The 21,760-nt window shown below is 40.1% G+C and overlaps 1 protein-coding gene across 1 annotated transcript in view; it reads right to left on the bottom strand.

Moving 5' to 3' along the window:
• Positions 1 to 21,760, bottom strand: part of LOC124718981 (F-box/LRR-repeat protein 7-like) — a 126,285-nt gene that overhangs the window by 35,341 nt on the left and 69,184 nt on the right. The window contains exons 4-5 of the mRNA XM_047244653.1: positions 19,593 to 19,894; positions 6,344 to 6,529 (exon numbers count right to left, since the gene is read on the bottom strand). Of these exons, the coding sequence (XP_047100609.1) occupies positions 6,344 to 6,529; positions 19,593 to 19,894 (488 nt within the window). The remainder of the gene's footprint in view (positions 1 to 6,343; positions 6,530 to 19,592; positions 19,895 to 21,760) is intronic.

Genomic DNA, 21,760 nt, shown 5'->3' with positions numbered 1-21,760 from the left:
GGCGGCTTGTTAAGTCAGCATTGACAGGGGGCGCTGAACTCTTTCTTCTCAGAGGTGTGGCGCTGCCTTCTCTTCCTACTGGCGCACGCGTCAGCGCCTTCTCGATGCCGTTTTGCGGCACTGCGCTGATCGATGTCCAGTCGATACTTTAGGACTGCACAAGTATCACCTGCCCTTTTTCTTTGGTAGTCATTATACTGGTTTCGATGATGTTATTCTACAGTTGTTTGCTGCAGACTCTTGTACCAATACACAGTTCTGGCAAATTCAGTTTCCAGACTAGTGAACTGACCTTCAATCTAAACCAGTGTAACAGCATTCCTAGAACATTCAACTAATTTAAAAAATTAGTAGGAAAATTTACAGTTTCATTTTCATCAGTCATGGTATCGATTGACATGTAAATTTTCTTTGACCCTGAATCATTTCTGGAATGTTTTTGTTGATGTCGTCGACAATTTCGTTTTTCATTGCTACAATAACTCACTCAGATAATCATTCTAAATTGGTATGATTTTCGAAGCCTTCTGAGTATATTTCGCTTCTTCTGTTTCATTTCTAAGTGCCGCTTTTCGTCTTTGTGAATTCACATAATTCTGTGTGAACACTATATTACACTTTGACATTGTATCTGTAACAACAACTATGAAAAAGGTAGGACGTGATCAGTGGCTGGGTAAGCGATTTCATAGACTAGGGCCAACTGTCACCTCCCTCCTCTTCCTGCCCCCCTAGCTAGACCACAGAGGGCTCCCCACCGTCCCACAAGCGACTAGTCGCTCCCCCCCCCCCCCCCCAGCCACTGCTCTGCCTTCCGCCCCACTCCATTCCTCACCCCACACCGCCCCACTCCACACCTCTACCTCGCCCAGTACACTCATCATGAGCCAGTAAAGAGCTGGCAGTCGACTCAGCATAATGTAGAGAGACAGATGTGTGCATGTGAGTGTGCGTGTGTGTGTGTTTGTGTGCATGTTTTTACTACAGCTAGAAAAAGGAAGAACATTCCGAAAGCTAGCCAAGCTCTGTGCCTTTTGTTTGTGTGCCTATCGATGACATTGCACTTCTGCTATATATACAGGGTGAGTCACCTAACGTTACCGCTGGATATATTTCGTAAACCACATCAAATACTGACGAATCGATTCCACAGACCGAACGTGAGGAGAGGGGCTAGTGTAATTGGTTAATACAAACCATAAAAAAATGCACGGAAATATGTTTTTTTAACACAAACGTACGTTTTTTTAAATGTAACCCCGTTAGTTTTGTTAGCACATCTGAACATATAAACAAATACGTAATCAGTGCCGTTTGTTGCATTGTAAAATGTTAATTACATCCGGAGATATTGTAACCTAAAGTTGACGCTTGAGTACCACTCCGCCGCTGTTCGATCGTGTGTATCGGAGGGCACCGAATTACGTAGGGATCCAAAGGGAACGGCGATGGACCTTAGGTACAGAAGAGACTGGAACAGCACATTACGTCCACATGCTAACACCTTTTTATTGGCCTTTTTCACTGACTGCACTGTCGGCGTAGCGACAAGCGCTGGCACGACGATCAAGAACAGAAGAGCAGAGAAGGGTTGTGAGACGGCGTCAGCCAATAGCACGCTGACGCACCCCTCTCTAGGACGACACCGAGACAGGAGCGGCCTCTACACGAAGAGAATACCCTACTGGTCATTAAAATTGCTACACCAAGAAAAAATGCAGATGATAAACGAGTATTCATTGGACAAATATTTTATACTAGAACTGAGATATGCTTACATTTTCACGAAATTTGGGTGCATAGATCCTGAGAAATCAGTACCCAGAACAACCACCTCTGGCCGTAATAACGGCCTTGATACGCCTGGGCATTGAGTCAAACAGAGCTTGGATGGCGTGTACAGGTACAACTGCCCATGCAGCTTCAACACGATACCACAGTTCATCAAGAGTAGTGACTGGCATCTTGTGATGAGCCAGTTACTCGGCCACCATTGATCAAACATTTTCAGTTGGTGAGAGATCTGGAGAATGTGGTGGCCAGGGCAACAGTCGAACATTTTCTGTATCCAGAAAGGCCCTACAGGACCTGCAACATGCGGTCGTGCATTATCCTGCTGAAATGTAGGGTTTCGCAGGGATCAAATGAAGGGTAGAGCCACGGGTCGTAACACATTTGAAATGTAACGTCCACTGTTCAAAGTGCCGTCAATGCGAACAAGAGGTGACCGAGACGTGTAACCAATGGCACCCTATACCATCACGCCGGATGATACGCCAGTATGGCGATGTCGAATACACGCTTACAATGTGCATTCACCGCAATGTCGCCAAACACGGATGCGACCATCATGATGATGTAAACAGAACCTGGACTCATCCGAAAAAATGAGGTTTTGACATTCGTGCACACAGGTTCGTCGTCGAGTACACCATCGCAGACGCTCCTGTCTGTGATGCGGCGTCAAGGGTAACCGAGGCCACGGTCTCCGAGCTGATAGTCCATGCTCCTGCAAACGTCGTCGAACTGTTCGTGCTGATTGGTTGTTGTCTTGCATACGTCCCCATCTGTTGACTCAGGGATCGAGACGGGGCTGCACGATCCGTTACAGCCGATTCCATATTCTGCTAACAGTCATTGGATCTCGACCGACGCGAGCAGCAATGTCGCGATACGATAAACCGCAATCGCGATAGGGTACAATCCGACCTTTATCAAAGTCGGAAACGTGATGATACGCATTTCTCCTCCTTACATGAGACATCACAACAGCGTTTCGGTTGGAAACTTTCCTCATGTCAGTACGTTGTAGGTGTCGCCAACGGCGCCAACCTTGTGTGAATGCTGTGAAAACCTAATCATTTACATATCACAGCATCTTCTTCCTGTCGGTTAAATTTCACGTTTGTAGCACGTCATCCTCATGGTGTAGCAATTTTAATGCCGGTAGTGTATAAGCGCCTCTCCGCCTACCCGAGGCCGGAGTGGAATACGAGCTGTCAATACAAACGCTACAGCTGTGATTTATGAACTGTATTGGTTTGGTTGCATTGAAATTGTATGTACCAGAGGACATTGATTATTTGTATGTCGTCATTTCCTTGCGACACACCTTTGTGAATACGCAAAGTTAATTGTTGTCATTTTAACTTACTGTAATTAACGCCAGTAATATAATTCGCTTGAATTGTGTAGCGATCCGAAAAAACAGCTTCCAAGGTACCCTAAATTAGACGAGTGGGCAGATACGATCTACACAACATATTTAAAAGAGGTCACAGTTATTGTTGCCCATAAATTGTGTGAACCTAATCTTTAAAGATAGACTTAGTACCTTAGCAGAACCAATTAATATTATTCGACGATACTCAGTTCCTATGTTGGGTAGGGTGACAAGTGGCAAATTTAATTTAGGGACTGTTAGAGGGAACGCAATTGCCAACACCTTAAGTGGATGAGCCTTGATTGCTATATTAAACTTAGTACAAGAGTAGTGGTTTCACGTAGGATTTTTGTTGGTGTTTTTGTTTTGTCTGTTCTATTCTGATTTGTGTGGCACTTAGATTTTGAATGTCACTCGTTCACATGAAAGTTGTATGTGAGATACTAATCTGATTCCAACAAAAAAAAGCCAAACCTAATTTCTGAGTTTGGACAGTAGAAAGGATTGAATCCGCCCTGAAAGATATACAAGTGGCGTAAATAATAAAGAACTAGATTGATGCAAAGTAGTCAAAAGTCAGTCTTGCGGAGATAAGTCCGTTATTCCAAGTCAAAGAACTAGAATCGAAGAATCAATGTATTATAGAGATGTTACTACAATTTAAAATCAGTAATTAGTGAAAAAGGATTTAATTAGATTTCATTTAAGGAAATGCAAAGGTATTAACTTCATTATTGACTTAATATTAAAAAAAAGAAATAAGGAAAAGGGACAGTAAGAAATAACGTTTACATATTGTTAGAGAGTTAATGGTATCACAGAGTTAATACCGCTACATCGCTAGTTAGCAATGAAATTATAACTTTGTTTGTTATGTTCTTAATTATCGTAATAAGTTTATTAAATTTAACTGAACAAGGGTGTACAAAATTGAGATTTCTCGTGAACATCTGTGGAAAGTGAGTCCTCTTTTTCGAAAAGTATAATTGCTTTAGAAAATACAGGTAAAGTTTCTTTCAAAAATTACAGAGAATGTTGTTAGTGTTAGTGAATAATCGTTTATTACGTCTTGATCGAAATTAGGGGCCGTGTTTTTTATTTGCGCTGTGATATGTAATACAGCTTTAAAACTCGTCACATCTTACAAGAGGCCCTGCAGCTGACTCCAAAGACAACCCCAGCACGAAATTGTGTAACAATATTTCAGTGTAGTCATGTTGAGCAATCTCGCTAAATGTTCTTAGTTCTTCAAAATTTATTGATGACGAAGAAAATTCTGAACGTTTTTTAAGATCTAGACCTTTTACATGATGTTTTAGAAACTTGAATCCATAATTAGCACAATGGTATAATTTTATACAACGATGCATTTCGATTAATTTTCCGTTTTCTTCTTTTAATCTAGCAAAGACAGAATCATACTTATCGAAATTAACTGAAGCATTGTCGGCTGAATAAAAATCTGGAATGTTTTGTGTTAACCCATTTTCCAGTAAGATAGATTTTAGCTAAACAAACACTGTTTTTGTCTTGTTTCAGAATTTTATTGTTAATGTTACTGCACAACCTAGTTTCCGGGTTATCAAGCCATTTTCAACCACATTACTGATTCCCAAAGATGATAATGCACAGATAAACATGATGGCAGGGCAAAGATAACATCTAAACATCTTAACATATCGATCCATAGCTTAATGTAAAGCTATGTCGATGACCATTTTTTAACAAATTAAATACATTATTACACAATTCAGCAATGTATTAATAACGCTCATTGACGTAATTTTACTTTAAGCTATCGATCGATACGTTGAGATGATTATCTTTGCCTCGACATTATGTTCATCTGTGCATTATCATCTTTGGGAATCAGTAATGTACTTGAAAATAGGCTTATAGCCTGAAACCTAGGTTATGCAGTAACATTAATAATAACATTGTTAAACAAGGCAAAAGACAGTGTTTGCATAGTTAATTTACAGTGTTTCACCAGGAACCCACAGTTGATTCAATTAAGATAGATTTTAGTTTATTTGAAATGGCTTCTTCAGATCAGTCATATGTTCATAGAAATCAAGAACCTGTTACATTTTCCCTTGTCTTTGAAGAAGCTTGTTACAACTGTTCAGTAATGTTTTTAATGCCCTTATTTGAAGCATCTGGACATAATGAAAACGGGACATTTTGCCTTTATTTGCTTATGGGGAGGACACAGCAAGTGCCATCATCGCTCAGTGAAAGAGGAGTCAAATTAAACAAACGTGTGTCTCTGCCGATCCTTAGATACTCCACTGTTTCTGAAAAAACAATGGCCAAGCGTCCTATGTTTTTTCTAGGTACGTTATATGTATTTTACTGCGCCATACTCTCGGATGAAATGGTGGCAAAATGGTAAGCATCACGACTTCGTACTTCTGCGTCCCATGTTCGAAATCCAATGATTGCTTTTATTTTGTTTCAAATAACTGTTTTCATTTATGTACCCATGACTGCAGAAGGACACCTCACGAACGATCCTTATCAAATTCGGAGATATAAGGATGTTACATTAATTGTAAAATTACAACTAGATTTCACAGTAAGCGTATTATTACGTAATACATGTGCTATGGTATGTTGAGGGGTTACACTCGTTTTAAATTCTCATATTCTGCTTCATTCTTATATAAATTCTCACATCAATTCTTATATTTCATTCATACGCTTATTCTTCAGGAAGACGATTAACTTCCAATTTATTTTCTGTCTGGGGCAGCATTCTTTTATCCCCAGTGTTGTAATTCAATGGCAAAACACACACACACACACACACACACACACACACACACACTCACAATCCCTCTCCCTCCCTTGCTCCCTCAGGCCTCCCCACTCTGTCCCTCTCCCTCTCTCTTTCTCTTACATACACACCCTGTCACACACTCATCCTTACTTACACATTCATTCTCTCTTCATTCTCTCAATCTCTCTCTCTCATTCTCCCCTTCTCTCTCTCTCTCTCTCTCTCTCTCTCTCTCTCTCTCTCTCACACACACACACACACTCACATTCAGAAGCAGCTGAAAGTGTGTGGCATTCAGACCACCTGGATTTGCTGGAAGCTTGAGGAATTACAATAGATCCTATTCCTATTAGTGTATACATTCGTAAAAAACTGTGTGGGTTCACCACATCGCTTACTCGAATGCCAGAGGAGCTGCACCAGGTGGTGCTGGATAGAAGATTAACATCTTGAGCTCCTGCAAGTTCTTCAAGGTTCCCAGGGCAGTGAATGCTTCCACTGATTCTTCCTCGTGTATGTTGTACTCTGAAAGTTCCAAACGTTCCAAGCTGTCAGCACAGACTGACAGTAATGGAAGGATGCACCTGTGTAACAACAGAAATTTGGGATGGTAGAATAATATTGTAACTGCTCCAGCTGGAAACAGGTCAATTGGTCGATACCTTTATTAGTGTGCATATTTCTTTTCCCATTTTAAAGCGTGTCTTTTCAGGCTGTTTAGTACGCATGTTCTTTGAAATTGTTTTTTCATGTATACTGAATTTACTAATAACAATAATAAGAGGCAATAATTTAGTAACACTGGTTAAAAATAGCTAAGTATGAGATACGTAACTTTAACTGGAGCAACCATTGTCTGCAGAAGGAGTAGAGGGAGTCACTGTTAAAAATAACTTTTTGAAAACAGCCGCAAAGCGACCTTCTATTTTTTATTTACCGGTTGCACTCTTCAAATCAACAAGAGCATCATCAGAGTATATACTGTAACGGATACAAATTGCGACAATACTGAAAGCTTGCACTGACGTTATGTAAAGTACATATTCTATTTCCAGCATCATGACTTATTTTTAAAAGTTGACTGACAGCATTAAAGATTGCGTTTACAGTTGCCTGATAGGTCTAAACATTAAACTGCCTGTACTAGAACTTCCATTTAAACTACGTTTAAAATGTAGTAGAAAAGAAGAAAAACCCACAAAAGTCAATAAATGAACAGAACGAATTATCTTATGTGGGTCTTCCAGTTATCTGATGAAGTGTTGCAGATAAGCAACCAAAATATAATAAAGGCCATGTTATCCTAATAGAGATATTTCTAAAAACGTTTGTTTAGAAAGCATTTTTGTTAAAGACATTTTTAAATATATATATTTTTTATAACATATTTTGAAAGATATTTTAATTTTTACAGATGAACTCGTTTTTTTAAAAGATAAGCAGATATGTATGGATATGAGGTGTCTACATACACACTCATAAGAGAGGTGATTAAAATGTAAATTTTGTTTTCTGCAGTTGTAAATTATCTTTAGAGACGTTACAACTACTGTTGTCCAGTCAATTTAATCTTTGGCGCTGTCAGTGTCAAAATTTATTAATGTACTTTAAATTATATTAAATCTAAGTATTAGAGAACAGATAGTTTAACCTCTAGAGCTATCAGCCAACTTTAAATGCGATCTTTAGTACTGTGAGCCAACTATAAACATAAGTCACCATATTGGAAATAGAATACTTACTGCACATAATGTCAGTTTAAGTTTTCCATATTATCTCAATTTGCATTTTACATTGGATATACTGAAGATGATCTTGTTCATTTGGAGAGCGAAACTAGTAAATAAAAAATACAAAGTGCAACTTGTGGTTGTTTTCAAACACTTAGATACTTAACTGTTAATGTTATATAAAAATTGACAATATTTGTTTGCTTCTTTATAAGTAAACCCAGATTGTTTATGAATTTAATTGCGTGGTACATTAGTGGCCTCATTTGGGTAAGTGCTGAAAGCCAATATTACTCACATCAATTCAATTACGTAAATATTATTCAAAGTGAATGTCTAAAATTGAATTTTGGCGAAATTAAAACCATTTCATTGGATGAAACTTGATTTCTCAATGAAATTAGTACTCAAATGACATACAATGTAACAAAAAATATCAAATATTGTAATGCACCAAAATTAATTGCATTTGATCTAAACAACAATGTAACATGTTAAGTTTGTTGGAACACCACCACTGACAATGGCCGTCATAGAGAGAAAACTCTCTGATTAGCGATAGCAACCTGGTGTGGAATATCTAAGGAGCTATGATTCAGTGTGCTTTATTCTAGCCATGAACCTCGACGTGAATTCGTCCTGTGTCAGTTACAAATAAAGTGCAAGTTACACCTAAATGTGTCATCACTACAAGTTACTTTTATCCCATTCTGGGGTAAAATTTACATTGGTGGCCCATGACGACCACATATGCCCCATCTGAACACTTCTATGTTTCCAGTTCAGATATTATGTCGACGATGGAGTCATCTTGCAACTGTCAGTTACCAAAATTCCAATGAAAAGACTGACTTTCACACAGGTGTGTTCAGTGCTTCGCAGTGAAATACTCAGAAACTGATCCTGTCAAGCAGAAAAATGATCACTCTCAGTCCCATGTCACCTGTTCTGACAATGATACCTATGGTGCCGAACAAGGAACACTGCAGACAATCTGCTGGGTTACATTATTCTAGACTTTAATTTGCATGCATATCATTCCGATACTGTGCACAAGCTTCTTGGACATGTAAATTCTCGAAGGTTCACTAATGCCATGCCTCCCGTGACACATCCATCTGATCTTGAACACCCCATTCACACTGCTTACCTAGTCCAGACATTGTCCTAGCCATCAGCACTATCGTGCACCGACTCCACCATTCAGTTTGGTTCAGCATTTATGCTGCCTCCATTCAGCCCAGACCAACCGAAAATGTGATTGGCAGTTGCTGAGTGCATTCTGGTCACCCACAGTCTCTTGGACAACAGTGCAAAATTCGTCGCTTTGCTCAGCCACCTCAGTGAAAACGCTAACATAATCAGTGATGTTTTTCTCCCAGATTGCGCCACAAAGTGTGCACTACTCCAATGCATTTCACAGACATTGGAGCAGTAATTAAAACAGGTCTTCTACAATGCATTTCACAGCTTTGGCGCCAGTTACCTACATTGGCTGGTACTAATCTTACGCTAGATCTATGGATGACAGCTATCACTGATACAACCGGTTTTCTGTTATATCAGTTTTTTTCCCACGTCACTTTAACCTGACTGTTAAAACCGCTTAAAATAACCGGTTTCTGAAATAACCGATTTTACGTTTATTATTCCTATTATTCTCTGTAATAAACGTAGGAATCGAACAAAGATTGAAAAATTTGACTCAGTTTCCGGATCAGTAGAGTCAAAATATCGAATTAAAATGGAAAAATAAAAGAAAACGTTGTCTATTCACATTTACCTACTTTTCTCGAAAAGTGACTAGTGGTTGAATACTACAAAAAATCCCGGTATTCTCACACTGATTCTAATTTTTTAAAACTCTGCTCAAATATCCTGTTGTAATTGGAGATCATACCACTATTTGGGTACTACGAATAGCCAGTGCTAAAAGGTTAAAACTGAGGTAAAGGACTCTATTTTTCGTGTTAATCTGTTCGTTTTCAAGGGCTACTAGAAGATAGAGGCATATCATGAAGACAAAGGCAACAGAGCAGTTACTTTCTATTTTCTTTGTATACTATTAATGAATTCTTGTTAAGTTTTTAATTTATTACTGAAACCATAATTTCCTTCCTCTTTTGTTATTTCATAGAAATAGCAGAGAAATATTTAGTCATTCAAAGCAAATGAAGCATTGTACTTCATTGCTACGACAGTTTGCAAAGATATTCCCAAGCTATGGCTGATGGCATTCTGCAACACAACGGATGTCTGGCGACGACAGCGAGAAATTACCGTATAGACCAGGTGGGGGCAACTCTTGCATACTACACATATTAAAAGCGCAAGCAAAGTTGACACTCGGCACGGCGGCTGATGGGAGCGACTGTAAAGTCATTTCCCATATACAGCCGCTCGCATCAGCAAGCACGCCGAGTGTCAACTTAGTTTGCATGTTTAATACATGCATACCTTAAGCCACAACACATGGCAACAGGGACGTCATAGTCTCAGCAGTGATGTACCAATTCTTATGCTATGCAATTCTTGCACGACAGTTTGGCATAGTTATTAAAATAGCCCTGGTCGCTTTCACCATTTTCTGTAATAACGCAATATTTAAACCAATGCAAATTTACGACTAAAAATTACTCCTATTTTTAAAAAGGTTTATTTAAAAACGAAAAATTGTAGCATTGCTGCTATGGCGAACTGATACTTCAGTTTTTTATTCGGTTATTAGCAAAAAATTAAAAAAAACTCCTGTTACAATCGAGACGAAACAAATATCGAAAAAACCGGTTATTCGGAACTAAAACACCGGCATCGGTTTTAACTGACCGGTTTTTCTCATCGCTAGCCGTACCACGCACTTTGGACTCTGTGGAGCGTCAGGCTCCCACCCAATACACAACTGGCGATAATTTTACACACATGCTAATCACTGTAAAGAAAGGCAGAAAGGATTTGTACACTTTTGCAACGCCAACAATGTATAAACACTAAAAACAACAATGTCCCCAACCATGATTCACTACAGCTACACCATGGCAACCAGTTAGATGCAGCTGAACCATACCAACCACAACCCACCACCACTGAGCGTGACACAACCCCTCCACAGTGTACAAGTCACAGCAGCTAACCACCTGGAACACTCACACGCCTGACAACCCTGCCTCCTGCTCTGACATTCCTAGAGTGGCCTCTGCTGGTCCCACACACAGTTCAGTGGCGCAGTGTGCAACTGCCAGCCACCATGTGATTTCACAAGCGAGAAGCGCAATCCACAGTGGGTGCAGTGGATCATGGCGACAACTGAAGTCGCCTCACCTTGCAATGCATCGGTGAAACGTCTCACACACCACTTTTTCAGCAGAATGGCAGACTCTGTGTCTTCGACTGCATACATAGACAGTATTTTGTTATCAACTTGGGTTCGTTCGTGAGGACCTCGCCTCCTGTACATTTTCCAGTGAAAAACAACATACCCATCATCCAGCTCCATGTGCCAAATGACTCCCCTATTACCGTGTATAGATCTCCATCTAATACCTTAGGTCTCGGCTTTGGAACTTTCTCATTACAGATGCCACTAAACTAGTACTAGGAGCTGACTCTCTCTGACACTTGCCTCTATTGCTGGATTTAGCACGTGGTACACTGCATTATGAAGATGGTGGCCACTCCATTCATCGTGTCATTGGTTATGGGCCCCACCAACACAGCAGGCTTCAACCACCTCTCTCAAAACGCCACATCACTGTCCCAACTGCAACAACTCCAACAATTTTAGGTTAACACAAGGTTTGAGTTATTAAATCTGTGGGACGAAAATGAAACCGTATGATGAGCCATTTGTTCAGTATTGGATGAATATGCTTCCACACGATGCCAACGAGCCTCTACTTTGACATAACAATCTCATCCCACCGATTCCAACGCATTATCCCAGCCGAAATGCCGTACGACAGGGACACTTACCATCACAGTACACACAATAACACAACCCAGGTTAGTAATTTACATCTTGAAAGTGATTTATTACACGAAAAAGAGGATGTTGATGATAGGAAAGCTGGCCAACCTTTTGTAAAAATAAGAGTCTATGGTAGGGAAGATAAAGCTCTTTTGGATATTGATAGTGAAATTAGTGCAGTAGCTGAAGAGTTTTAATATTGTTTAAACATGGTAATGTGGTGATGGATGCACCAGTGTTACGATTGAAAATAATAGGTGCTACAGGTAAATTAAATGACGTTGTTAAGTGTCAGTGATGAGAAACCCCTGGGGATTCACTATTCTTTAGTGAATATGTGTCATAGTGTGCATGGGGCCCAGAGCTGTAGCAGTGCTATTTCTTCTTTAGTTTTCTGTGGTCCTACCTACTCTTTTACTATCCTGTTGTCTGTCTTAATTACTCTTTGACTATCATGCTATCCAGACTGTGGAGTAAGTAGAGATAATCAGATTTACTATTTTATATAAAGGTGACAATTTACTAATGATGACAGGATATGAGTTGAAGATAGAAGAGTGGTTGGGAAATCAATGAAAAGAGGTAAATTGTCAGGAGGATAATACCTGGTGAAATCAAATGAGGTACAGTTTTATGGGGCTTGTCCATAGGTAGATGTATTTGTCCACCAACTGGGAGTGAAGTAAGGAATTGATGCATAATGTTTAAGGCGCTTTGAGAACATAATTTACACAATTAAGTGAAGTATTTAAGGAAAAATTCTGTGTAGAAGAATTTTGTAATCTACTGAATCGAGATACTGATTTGCAGTGAACAGTAAGATGACTTGTGGTGTGAGATGTTTGGTAATATGACGATAATTTTAATCAGTTGCTTTAGAACTCAGTTAATGGGTGAATTCTAAAAGACATAAGAACAGAGAAGAAAAATTCAGGCAAAGTCCATTGGGAAGAGAAGAATTTAACAGGTATGCTAGAGACTGAACTAGACTCAATGATACAGAGACACAAAGTTAAATGGTTACAAGGACATTTCAAAGTGTGTTAAGAGTGTGATCTGATGTGGATAAAATTAGTCTCTAGGGATATTGTGTGAAATTATTGCGATTAGTTTATGGGACACCCGAGAGTGTCTAATTTAAAAAAAGTAAGTCTTTCCTGTGGACAAGAGACTAATGTGGTTAGAGTCCAGTGGTTCTGTACAAGATTGTTGTAACTATTGTTTAAGTAGCAATTCTCTTTTTTTGATACTATTCATACATTTCTGAGGGATGGATGTTCAAAATATAGAGAATAATCAGTGTTTAAATATTTTGCTTAATTAGTGTCATATTGTAAATAATTTTTTTGAAGTTCTGTGGTCACTGCTGCTAGACAGGTTTCACAGTATTCCATGGCAGATTTAAGTATTGATGCAAAAAGTTGTGAGTAATAAATTCGAATTTTTCAGGTAGATACATGCTAGACTACTAAATAATTTTATAAGGCCTATAGTCTCACATGTGTCGAAGACATTTTGTCTTGAGAGGTTCATGGAAACATCTCATGATAAAAGGGGGGCATATGTGAAGACATCGCTAGTTGTGACCTATACACGAGCTATTTCTGTTTTCTTTCTTGCTTTCTTTCTTTTTTCGTAGTTGTACATATTCTGGCGATATTTCATAGTGCTCATTTTGTTCAATAATTTGATAAGTACTGTTTGTTGAAAATAATAAAATGCAAATTATATCATTTCCTTATTGGAAATTAGTAATTAGGTTTTCTTGTTTATTGATTATATGAAATATTTTGATTCTTCGTTTATCATTTATTGCATTAAGTGTGATTGGAATGACTTTGTGAAGTTAAATGTATGCTGAGATATTGCACAAGAAGAGTGAGAGAGCGAGAGCCATCAGAATATCGATTGTGACGGTCGAACAGTGTGATGCTGCACTCATGTTCGAACCAAGGAGGAAGGAGGTTAAAAGTGTGCTGTGTAGTGTCGTGGAACAATCGGCACCAACGCAACTGATTAAGGATGAGATAAATATTTGCTCTTTCATGTAATGGCAGGTAAGAATGTTTAAAGTGTACAGAGAAGTTGGATTGCGTAAAACTGCTAAGCGAACTGTGTCGTGTAACTACGACACTATAGCTATCGATAGTTATAGTGTTTGCTGTGACTGCGCCATGTGCATTTTAAATACTTTATAATATCAAGGCATATTCGGGCCGTCACTGACTACCGTGTGCATGAACTGTTAATTTGACACAGGCATATAGAAACTGTTTACTATGAGTGTGCATGTTAGTGCCAACAGTGGAGAGTTTGAGGTTGCATTATTCGCCTGGTAAACCACGATCCAAATAACTTTAAAACGCTCTACTGAACTGTGTTACTTCAGCGTTGTGCATGAGAGACAAAATAAATCGCACGTGCAAAGCTGGATGTTGGCAGCAACTGTAACAAAGTCCAACTGCAACAATAAGCTGCCGACGACGTTGCACCTCACCGCCTGCATCCTCACAGATAAGGATAGCTGCTTTAGCTCGCGTCAAAGACTAAAACAACTATTAAAATTGTAAACTTTCTATTTGGAACTTGTTCAAAGAAACTAATCTTTCATTTACTTCTTCTGCAAAATAAATGTCATATAATTAAATGTTTCCCTAAGACATTTAAGTCTCTTCATTAGCTACGATAATATTCGAAGGAGAAGAAATGAACTATGAGCCACAGCCGGGACTCGAACCGGTTCTTCTTGCTTGCTAGGCCGAAATGCTAACTATTGCACCACCACAGCACAATGGTCAGCATTTCTGCATAAACTACCCAAATTGAGTGCCCTCCTCAAGACAAACTTAAATTCATATCTTCTGCTTATTTTCTCTTACATCATCACTACTGCCAGGGCTCTCTGACATTGGAATAGCACCCCTGCGTTGCACGTAATGGGACAGTCCTGTGTGGTGTCACCGCCAGACACCACACTTGCTAGGTGGTAGCTTTAAATCGGCCGCGGTCCATTAGTATACGCCGGACCCGCGTGTCGGCACTGTCAGTGATCGCAGACCGAGCGCCACCACACGGCAGGTCTCGAGAGACTTACTAGCACTCGCCCAGTTGTACGGACGACTTAGCTAGCGATGCAACACTGACGAAGCCTCGTTTATTTGCAGAGAAGATAGTTAGAATAGCCTTCAGCTAAGTCAATGGCTACGACCTAGCAAGGCGCCATAGCAATTGATAGTTATCGTATGAAGCATGTCTCATCAAGAACGATGTATACTACAAGGATGGATTAAAGTTAAGTATTCCAGAAGCTAAGTACTTTTCTTTATAGCATTCATTACGTATCCTGTTTCAGACCTCACGCCATCCTGCGTGAGCTTATAGCGTGCATTTCGGCCTTCTCTAGCAATATAACATCCTGAACCATAGGAAATCTTATAGATCTTCTTATTACATGTTTTCCTAAGACATTTAAGTCTCTTCATTATCTGTGATGATGTAAGGGAAAATAAGCAGAAGACATGAATTGAAGTTTTTGTTGGAAAGGGCGCTTAACTCAGGTAGTTTGCGTAGGAACGATTCCCATTGTGCTGTGGTGGTGCAGTGGTTAGCATTTCTGCCTAGTAAGGAAGACAACCCAGGTTCGATGCCTGGCGGCACCAGAAATTTTAATTCATTTCTTCTGCTTTGATCATTATCATAGATAATGAAGAGACTTAAATGTCTCACCGAAACATTTACTTATGAGATCTATAAGATCTCCTATGGTACAGGACTTTCCCATTACATCCAACGCTGGGGTGCTATTCCAGTGTCGGAGAGCCCTGGCAGTAGTGACGATGTAAGGGAAAATAAGCAGAAGATATGAATTGAAGTTCGTGTTGGGGAGGGCACTCAACGTGGATAGTTTGTGCAGAAATGGTGGCCATTGTGCTGTGGTGGTGCAATTGTTAGCATTCTGGCCCAGCAAGCAGGAAGACCTAGGTTCGAGTCCCGGCCGCGGCACAAATTTTATTTCATTTCTTCTGCTTTGATCGTTATTGTAAACAAATGTCGGCGAAATTTTGTTATTCATGTAGATCTTTTTCACTTCCATTAGTGTAGTTGTTTCCAAGCAGTATCAGCAGCAACACTCTGTCTTCAGGCCACAAATGGCCCATTTGGACCATCCGACCGCCGTATCATCCCCAGCTCAGGATGTGGATAGGAGGTGTGTTTGGTCAGCACACTGCTCTCCTGGTCGTTATGATAGTTTTCTTTGACTGGAGCAGCTACTATTCGGTCGAGTAGCTCCTTAATTGGCATCACAAGGCTGAGTGCACCCCGAAAAAATGTCAACAGCGCGTGACAGCCTGGATGGTCACCCATCCAAGTGCCGGCCACCCCTGACAGCACTTTTCAGTGATCTCGCAGGAACTTGTGTATCCACTGCAACAAGGCGTTGCCTGGTTGTTTCTACTCCTATACCTATTTCTTTCATTCATAATTTTAGCGTTGCTGTCCTTGCCTGCTAGTTTAAGTACCTTTTGGATGAGTGTGAAACGTGTGCACTTTGAAGAAGGTCCCGAGTTTGAGTCTCGGTCCGGCACACAGTTTTAATCAGCCACGAAGTTTCATATCAGCGCACACTCCGCTGTAGAGTGAAAATTTCATTCTAGAAACAACCCCCAGGCTGTGGGTAAGCCATGTCTCCGCAATATCCTTTCTTCGATGAGTGCTAGTTCTGCAAGGTTCGCAGGAGAGCTTCTGTGAAATTTGGAAGGTAGGAGACGAGGTACTAGCGGAATTGAAGCTATGAGGACGGGGCGCGAGTCGTGCTTCGGTAGCTCAGTTGGTAGAGCACTTGCCCGTGAAGGGCTAATGTCCCGAGTTCGAGTCTCGGTCCGGTAAACAGTTTTAATCTGCCAGGAAGTTTCATGTGTGCACTTTAATTTCTGTGAATGAGTTCAATGTGCAATTATTTAGGCATTGTATTTGTTCGAATTGTGACGTCAGCCATTGAGCTGAATCCAACAGCCAATGGCAGCATAGCTGCTTACACCCGATTGGTGCAATATACACAGATGTGAGTAAACATGGTAACTAGTGTCATACTGAGCACTGTGTATTCACTTAGGAATAGATGTCCTGTTGCCACATCGTTACAACTGTATGTGCATACAGTTCTACCGTACTTAACTCTGTATGCAGAGATAAATAATAGGCAAAGTGGTAAAACTTTTGTTAGTAGAAATCAGAGAGTGTTTTTTTTCCAGGCCGCATCATATTTGAAACGAGCAGGGTTGACCCAGAGTTTTAAGGTAATTTGGCGATAATTCAGGGGCAGGGCAGAGCCACGATCACTGCATATGGCTTGATTCATAACTGAACTAGATAGCATAGAAGGTTAGGTATTAATTTTGTTAGCCGTGAGTAGCTGGTTCACTACACAGCACAGCATGTTGGTGGTTAGGTGCAGCTGCAACTCGGTCGTTTTGAGATTCCAAAAGTTCGATTTCTGCATGTCCACATAGATCTGGTGAGGCATCTTCCCAATATTGAAGGCTGCCGTTATATACCCTCCGATTACGCGATGTGCTGTAAGGACGCCAGTCCTCTCAAGGATTTTACAGCAGAGACGAAAGCAAGAGCATTTGTCGACATACGGATTTCACATTTTGGCTGCTCGATCTCTGCAAACACTCACCAAGGACGGCAGATTGAAGCGGTCCTATTTAACAAACTATGCAGTGTACGATGTTACAGCATAATGGCCTACCATCCACAAAGCAATGGCACCATACTTTTAAAACTGTCATTATGTGTCACAGTGGTCGCCAGATGGAAGTATTAGGTTGGGTGCCTTAGGTGTTCACACTGCTCACAAAAACAATCTTGGTGCCTCCCTCACAGAAGTCCTCTGCAATGAGTCGCTCGTTCTGCCTGCAGACTTTATGCTACAAGTACCCAACAGAGACCTCAGAACTGGCCACTCTCGTCACATGAGTCAAACATCACATCATTCAGGATACCATCACCACAGCTGCACACATCTCTGAAAATCTTCGTCCATAAGGCAGTAGCAGACTGTGACTGTATCATGCTCCAGATTGTCACTACAGCTGCCTTCCTTACACTGGGTCTCACAAAGTCATCAGGTGAGGCACTAACACTTTCAAAACATTCCTTCACGTTGTGCCTACCATTGTGGCAGTCAACCACTTAAAATCAGTTGGACCTCACACAACGTTACCCATACCTACTATGTACAAATCACCCTGACCAATTAAGTTCTTCCAATCCCTTCACAGCTTGTGACAAGTCGTCCAGGTGCAGCACTGACAGTACATTCATGTTCCAACTGGACATGCAGCACTTTCAACTGGACCAAATTCAGATCAAAGTAGACGATGATTTCATTGTGGCTGAGGGAATGGATCAGTCAAGTCGAGAATATTTTTCGCACCAACATTTCTCTCATAGTTAAAATATCCCAAGGGATGTGGACATAGCTACGATCATATCATGACTCTCACCTGAGCGCTCCCTTGCCGTCATGGTCCCCAGGACATTATGATGGCCTGCAACTCTTTTTTTGGATTCTGAAATGACATCTCCTCCCTCCTCCCCCCCCACCCCAATGCTTTGCTATGTCCATGTTGCAATTCCACACTGTTGACAATCATCATCGATCACCCTCATTATTCTCATTATGGCCGAACTCACTGCCCTCCATCTCATCTCAGTGAATACCATCTATATGCTACACTACAGGATCGACATCATTGCTCCCTTCCCCCCATGTTCGCCAAGAAACAGTCCAAACGCACTCTGCTTTTCAGTCAGCCACGGCCTGGTTGGTCATTTCGCCATGTAGACAGGCATCAAAATGACTGCAATAGTGAAGCTCCCTGGCTATCTCCTCCCACAGTGCTCAGCTCTCCTGGGGGCGGGGGAGGGGGGGAGGAGGAGGTTTCTGTTGGGACTCCAGCAGCGACAGTGGCTGTCAGAGTGGAAACTCTGTGACTAGTGACTGTGTGCCAATTATGGAATAAAGTGCATGTATATGTAACTGTCATAACTACATGTTATCTTCATCCCATCCTGGGGCAAAATCTGCAAGTTATTTATCAAGATGTAGACATCCAAGGCTGCTGCTGCTGTATATTTGACTTTCAGTTTCATCAAGGACTCTGTCTTGCACCCAAAGAAAATGAAAAAAAGTTTGAAGTGGATGATGTTGAGTTGTTTGGAACTAAAACCTCAGTACCAGTTGATCCTATACCAACGATGGGGATTAATTATAACTTTAAAATGTTTATTTCATTTTTTTTGTCTTTGCCAACTCTGTCGCTGACATATAGACGAGATGTGGTTGTTGAGGCAAGTTAATCACCAGCTGAAATCATTTTTGTAAAATTTTTAATGTCTTACTTGGCCTGAAAAGTTAAAAACTGGGCTCTTTGGGACATAAGTCTGACACTTATAGTATTATACTACAGGGTAGTTTGAGAGAGTCATATTGAATACGAGAATATTTCAGTTTAACATCTTAAAAGTGAGCATTTTTTGATTTCATCAGACACTACAACTCAGTTCCTACAGTCTCAAATTCTAGAACAGCTCTGGAATCTAATCTCTGCAGGCGAGAAAGGGGCTTGAGGGGTACTGTTGCACTACACAGAACTAAACTGTGTACTACAGTTAAAAACAGTGCAAACAATACCACAGTCAATTGGAGTTGAAGTAATTCTGCAATAAACACAATCAAAGATTTTGTCAGAGAGAAAGACAAGCTTAATTATACATTTTTCCTCATGAAAATGTGAATAAGCTGAAGGTATAGAGCTTGCAACACGAAGCTCTAAGATATCACATAGTCTGAAACGAATGAATGACTGCCAAGAGAACTAATCAACCAAAAATTAACTTGATGTACAGCTGTACTATCACTGGAGGACAGGTGGTAGCACTCACCTTCTGTCCATTGTCCAGTTTATGCATATAGATTTAAGGCTGTTCCTTTTGGCATTCAGAAAATATCTCAGATCATCCAGATCAACAGTCATGAATCCAAAGTGCACCACAGTTAACTGTGGGCATCCATCACCCAAAGGTCGCAGCAGAAGACGGTTCCCCATAAAGTGGTCTTGCAGTTCCAGCACACGGAGGTGCTGAAACTGCGACACTGCTTCTGCAAACTTCTGCAACTTCAGAAGTTCTCTGGATATCCTCAGTGTGTGTATTTTGGGGCACTTCTCCACTAAGTTCTTCAGCACCTGTAACCAAACAACAACTTCCTCCCTTATTAAAATTACCTAAATGTGGAACCTATAGAATTTCAGACTTCACTTTCTGTTACCGATTTATTTATTCTGTATTCAGTGGGTCCATACAGCGATGAGTTCGCCATGGATGTGGAATGCGTCAAAATTAAAATTGTATGTATTTACAAAAAGGGGAAAGTGGGGTAAAATGGACTGGACGGGAAAGTGGACATCGCATTTTTTTTCCTCTGAACGGTGGTGCTGTCAGCCAAGAAATGGTCACATTATATCTGATATACACAGTCACTGTTGTTAGTGAATCTGACAGAGGATGCTTGTTCTGTCATTGTTTAATCAAAACTTTTCTAATATTCAGCCTCCTTATATTATTCTTATTAGCTAACTTATTCAGAGGGCAATTCGTATTTACAACATCATTGTTTAAATAACGTGTTTTGGATTACAGACGTTGTTCAGTGTTGTTTCTTTCGATCTGATAGTTTCATCTCTGGAGCATTAATTACGACGTGCCATACGATCGGGAAAAGTGACCGCGCTACATGACAAGAAGGATGACTACTTCTTCCAACAGTTTATTTTCAAACTGTTGATCCCAAGTAGGAAAACTAGAGAACAAATGTCATGATATACAGGAATATATAACGAAGGAAACTATAGATTACTATCTACAGGAAAATTAAAGAAATATTTGGAGAAAAGAAGAGCAACTGTATGAATATCAATAGCTCCGATGGAAAACCATTACTAAGCAAAGAATGGAAATCTAAAAAGGTGAAGGGAGTATGTGGAGGTCTGTACAATGGAAATGAACTTGAAGTCAGTATTACAGAGAGGGAAGAGGATGAAAACGAGATAGTAGATATAATACTTCAAGAAGAATTTGACAGAGCACTGAAAGACATAACTAGGCCCCCAGGGTAGACGATGTTCCCTCGAAAATACTGATATTTCTGGAGGAGCTAACCATAAGAAAAGCAATCCATTTGGTGCGCAAGATGTATAAGATAGCGAAATACCTGAGCCTTCAAGAAGATTATAATAATTCCATTTCACTAAAGCAGGCGTAAATATTACTGTACTATCACTTTAATAAATAGTGTTTTCAATATAGATGAAGTATTTACAGAACGATGGAAAAATTGCTAGAACCTGACCTCAGGGAATATCAGTTTGGAGTTTAGAGAAATGTAGGAACAGGTGAAGCAATAATTACCCTATAACTTATCTTACACGATAGCTTAAGGAGAGGCAAACCTGTGTTTATAAAGTTTTGTAGACTAGGAGAAAACTTCTGGCAATATAGACTGGAATACACACTTTGAAATTCTAAAGGTAGCAGGAATAATATAAGGAGTGGAGGGTTATTTACAATTTGTACAGAAACCAGACAGCAGTTATAAGAGTCAAGTGGCATGAAACGGAAGCAATGGTGAAGAGGAGAATGAAATAGCATTGTAACTTATCCCCTGTGGCATTCAGTCTGTACAATGAGCAAGCAGCAAAGGAATCGAAAGAAAAGTTTGGCGAAGGAATTAAAGTTCAGGGAGAAAATGTAAAAACTTCAAGGTGTGCTGAATGACAATGTAATTCTGTCAGAGACAGCAAGGGACTTGGAAGAGTAGTTGAACGGAATAGACAGTATCTTGAAAGTAGGATATAAGATTAATATCAACAAAAGTAGCGGAACGTACTAAAATTAAATCAGATGATGCTGAAGGAATTAGATTAAGAAATGAGACACTGAAAGTCATAGATTTTTGGTATGAGGACAGTAAAATAACAGATGGTGGCAAAAGTAGGGAGGATATAAAATGTAGACTGACAATGGAAAGAAAAGCATTTCTGAAGAAGAGAAAT

The sequence above is a fragment of the Schistocerca piceifrons genome, chromosome 10, assembly GCF_021461385.2.
Source record: "Schistocerca piceifrons isolate TAMUIC-IGC-003096 chromosome 10, iqSchPice1.1, whole genome shotgun sequence".
In the NCBI taxonomy this organism is placed as follows: Eukaryota; Metazoa; Arthropoda; class Insecta; order Orthoptera; family Acrididae; genus Schistocerca; species Schistocerca piceifrons.
The sequence above is the reverse complement of the archived record's forward strand: the minus strand, read 5'-3'. Positions and strand labels throughout refer to the sequence as shown.